Raw genomic sequence first — 5,049 nt, forward strand, 5'->3', positions numbered from 1 at the left:
TAGGAATCGCTTTACCTCAATGAGAGATTTTCTAGTGTGAATTTTAATTTAATTAGGCTCTAAATATGTGAGTATTGGACACCAGATGAGGAACCAAAAAAAAAAAACTACATACAAGCCTATCAATGACCAACATGGGTTGTGGTGCACTGTTGTGAGTGCTTCACCTTTAACCAGAGGTCTCGGGTTCGAGCCCTGGGTATGGAGAAAATCCTGTTGGGAGAGCCACCCTGAATGGGCCCTGCAGAGCGCGATTCGGATTTAATCGGAGCTCCAATGTGAGCTCCGGACACCGGGTGGAAACCAAAATAAAAAATGCCTATCAATGGAGATTTGTTACAATTTCATATGATGTAACAATAAAGTTGTTAGATAATTATCATATTAAATACTAATTATACCAAGATATTAACGAATGAACCTAGACATTAATATTATTTTTTGAGATATCCAAATCTTATTTTCCAATAAGCATCCACATATCGCAAATAAAACAAAATAAATAGAAAAAATATTAAGAAACTTTGGTGGGTTTCAAATATGTATACAATGTGTCGAATTTGGTGTGTCGTATACTATGAACTATACCTTGATAAAGTAAGATTAAACTTATAGAATAATTGGTGAAGTTTAGAACTTTTATGAACCCACAATTCTTCTGTAAGCATAGAATCTTATGTCACTTCCTGAGATTACCCTTAGACCCGACACGGTGCTTAGAGTCACAATTTACCCCAAGCTAACCTCATGGCGTGATAGGACACTAAGATTAACATAAATCAATAAAAATTTGAAATAAAAACACGGTAGCTAAATCTGAAATATATATATATATATATAACCCATAACACTGAGATAGACAAATATATGAAAGAAATAACATAAGCAGAATCTATATTGATATGACTGTCTAAAAGCCTTTACTAATATGAGTTGCTAGGACAAACCCCTTGCTAACTCCAACTGTCTGAAACTGAAAGTAATAACTGAAAAGAAAGATAAGGGTTGTCCTCAAAGTTATGAGGACTCATCAATACTGTTGCTTGTTGATCAGAGGTACCACTAACTGCAGGATGGATACTGAACATCAGAATCTGTATTATCAAACAATATAGACAAAAAGTATGTTGTTAGTACTTTTTTGTAACCCTATAGGTGTGAATTAAGGAAATGAGAACGTTACCTTTAATGTTCAAGATTATTACCATCATGTACGCCCATTGCTGCCTCCATCAACATAGAACGGCACAGCACTAGGTGTGGAGCGGCCGTCAGTATCATCATCAACAAGGAAATCGAAATTGTCAGTCTGCATAATCACATCAGTGACGTCATCCTTCTTCAGAATACGTCGATGGTTTTCCTGAGCGTTAAGCCAGGAACAAAGGGTGAGTTCTTGAATGAACATCTCACATGCCTTAGCAAGCAAAACAGGCGATTCAGCAGCGATCATTCGGACATCCTTGTCCGTTTTCATGATCTTCTTAATGCGGGTAGGTTGAAGTAGCAGGTTGTTCTTGAAATCGTTAATGTTCTCCATTTCTCTCTGCTGGTCTGTCCAGAACATCTTCACATATTCTTGCTTATTCTTCTCAGCGTTAAGCTGCGATAGCGTTGGGTAAGCAGCGGATTGAGCTGCATTCACTGCGGATTTCTCAGAGTTGTTTTCCATGGTGATTTTTTCTTTGTTTACAAGCTTAGAGAGAAATGGAAGATTGATACATATACACAACTGGGCGTTCTCTATATATAGAGAGAAAAATAAATCTAATTATAAATTTTCTTAATCATATTAAATGAATGAACCTAGAAATTTCTAAATCTACATTCAAGCCTATTAATGAAATTATTTGCTACAATTTATTCATGTGTAACAATAAAATTGTAAGAAAATCATCTTATTAAATACTAGTTAATTCTAGTCAATACGGTATTAAATACTACTAGTTAGTTCTAGTCAATAAGGTATTAAATACTAGTTAGTTCTAGTCAATAAGTTATTAATGACTGAACCTGAGCATTTTTAATAAAAATAATTCTTTTGTTGTTATCCTAATAATTTTTTCTACAATCCTCCATATATCACAAAAAGAACAATAATGAATAGGAAGAAATAAAAAGTTTGTAATAAATGGGCTTTCAGATATGTGTACAATGCGTCAAATTTGATGTCTTGTAGACTGTGAATCATACTTTGGTAAAATAAGATTAATTTTATAGAACAATTGGTGAAAATTACAATTTCTATGAACTAAGATTTTTTTTATAAAGTCAGAGTTTTATTATATCACATTATTATACTCTAAAAATCATTAATGTTATCGCAATATTTGTACCAACATGTCATATGCGTATCCTAAAATTCATGAGTGTTTTAAAATCTATAGGTTTAATCATCAAATGTATTATGCAGAGCAATACACGACCTATAAAAGATATGAATTGGATTAAACGTTTAACTAATTAACCTCACTAATTTGCGGTATAACATTATATTCAGACATCATAGGAGAGGATGACATAGTTTAATAATGCATATTAACTAATGATTTGTTATTATATATATATATGAACCTAGTTCATTCGATCACCATTAACATAAATTGGGTTATGTACTATCATTGTTAATCTTCCCAAATTGATAAAAATCTCACACTCTTCGACGTTTCTTTTTATCTTTGAATTGATCTATAGTGCGCCTTTTTGAATTTTTTTTTATTTAGGTTCAACACTTTAAGCAGTCTAATGTATATAGAAAATATTTCTTATTTTACCAATAATGACGACAAGTGTATAAAGTAAATTCATATTTCTTGTTTTCTTTGCGAGAACAATTAGGTTTACAAGTCAGATTTTGCATTACTATTACTTTGTTTATTTTACAAAAGAGAACACAATTAGTTTAATTGATTTGCCTTAGCAATTTTTTTCCGAGTCATTCTCAATTTCTCATGTACCTCATCTTGTCCACCAAGTTATTTTGCAACCAAACAAAGTCTATTTGGTTAAACATATATACGCATTAAAATTGTTTTATTGTGGTGTTGGTAAATGATAACATATACACTTTTTTCTAATACAACAAAGTAATTATTAAATTCACTCATAGCTTCGTTATTACCGTTGCCACTGCATTTATCACCATCGACTGCTCTTAGTTATTTTTCATGAAATTTTGGACAAGGAGCGATTTTTTCTGTATTAACATAGACAGAATTGGAAGTCAATAAATGTTGGTATACAGAGGAGAAAGAAAACTAATTACAAATTTGCTAAACTTAATGAAGGTACAAGTGATTTTTCTTCCTTATATTTTCTTCGATCTTTTAAATCTTATCTTGAGAAAAGTTTTAAATTTCAAACTATAATTATAATTCCTTGTATAGATAGAAATTTGATAATATTAACTTCAAACGTAATATTAAATCTTTTTTCTGATTTAGTTAATTTTGACTTTCTTACTAAAAGAGCGCAACTGAATATAAAAAATTATTTAATTTTTTGTTTATTTTGGCAAAGATGCAAACTCAAATATCAGTTGCATTGGAATAGTTTCTTCATAAACTGGATCGTTTAAGCAGAAAAAAATTCACCTGTTCCAATAAATAATTGTCTTGATGAATGGGAAAACCAAATGTAAGACCGACAATGAAAAAAATATATTTTTTCTTTTTCGATAAAGAGATAGATGAAGGGACGAATCAGTGCAACATGAAACTTTGCACCTTCTAATCTTGCTCACAGATAGAAGTGTATCGAATTGGTTGATAAAGGAAAAATAGTATACATGACCATTTGGAGGAATATTGTGCCCGAGTGTTTGATATCTTCTTAATGTGTGCTTCAATTTAAACAACATGAATATACAAAAAATATTAAGAAAATTTGGTGGGTTTTTCACCTATGCATATAATGTATTGAATCTCGGTATATCGTAGACTTTGAGCTATACCTTGATAAAGCAAGATCAAACTTATAGAATAATTGATGAAGTTTAGAACTTTTGTGAACCAAGAATTTTTTTGTAAGCTTAGGATCTTATTGTTGGGTTTTAAAGGCGTGAACAGGAAATGAAGGGTTGTGACTCTCCTGAAGAGTTGTGACTATGCCGAAGGGTTGTGAACTTTATGAAAGGTTGCGTCTTTTCTAAAGGTTTGTGACCGTTTGAAAGGTTATGCCTTTTCCAAAGTGTTGTGACATTTCTGAAAGGTTGTCTTCTTTCCAAAGGGTTGTGACCTTTACCCTTTGTTGGCTATAAATAGAGAGGTTTTCTCTCATTTTTCAAAATCGAATTCTTCCCTTCTTTTGCATACATTTCTTACAAAACAAAATCGATCGATCGTGTCTGTGTGTGATTCGTTGCTGTCATTTTGAGTTCGTTGAAATTATCGAAGTTTGAGGTACCGCTACTTCTTTAATGGTTAATCCGTTTTATCTTGGGAGGAATTAATCTGCAACCTCGGGTACTTGAGGGATTAAATTTCTTAAGGACACACAGTGGGTTCTGTGGACTCGGATAGTTCTTTGTGTTTTTCTTTTCATCTTTTATTATTTCTGGTTTGCTAATCTGAATACAAGAGATAACAAGCTTAAGAAATTTAATGATGGTATTTTCTGTGGTAAGGAAATTACTTCTATTTTCTGTGTTCTTTTTATTGGGGAAAGAAAAAGAAAAAAAAGAGAATTATTTTATCGTATGATAAAAGAGATTTGGGATGAATTAGTACTACTTTAATATGTTCGAGTATATTTTTTGTAGTAAGTTTTCCTTGGATGGGTAAGATTATTATTATTTTCTTCCCAAGTGCATTCAAGCATTGCACCCCTTCAGTTTTCTTTTCAATGAGAAAAGTTATTTTGTGCATAAAGGCTAAGATGTGCACTTTAATTATTTTTCCTATATTCTTGGTTTTATATAACTATGAGAAGAAGTAAATGAACAGATGTTGTCTCCTAACAATATTTGAACATGAGTTTAGTTTCTCGTTGAAATTCAATGTCTTCTGAGGAAAATTGGAATATGATAGAAACTGGAAAAGAAGGAAAAAA

At 31.6% G+C, this 5,049-nt stretch overlaps 1 protein-coding gene across 1 annotated transcript; it reads right to left on the reverse strand.

The window, feature by feature from the left end:
* Positions 1-1,207: 1,207 nt before the first annotated feature.
* On the reverse strand, positions 1,208-1,672 carry LOC102587506 (nuclear transcription factor Y subunit C-4-like). The gene has a single exon (XM_006351503.1). The coding sequence runs from the start codon at positions 1,670-1,672 to the stop codon at positions 1,208-1,210; it is 465 nt and encodes a 154-aa protein (XP_006351565.1).
* Positions 1,673-5,049: the final 3,377 nt, after the last annotated feature.

The sequence above is a fragment of the Solanum tuberosum genome, unplaced genomic scaffold (assembly GCF_000226075.1).
Source record: "Solanum tuberosum cultivar DM 1-3 516 R44 unplaced genomic scaffold, SolTub_3.0 scf00127, whole genome shotgun sequence".
Classification (NCBI taxonomy): Eukaryota; Viridiplantae; Streptophyta; class Magnoliopsida; order Solanales; family Solanaceae; genus Solanum; species Solanum tuberosum.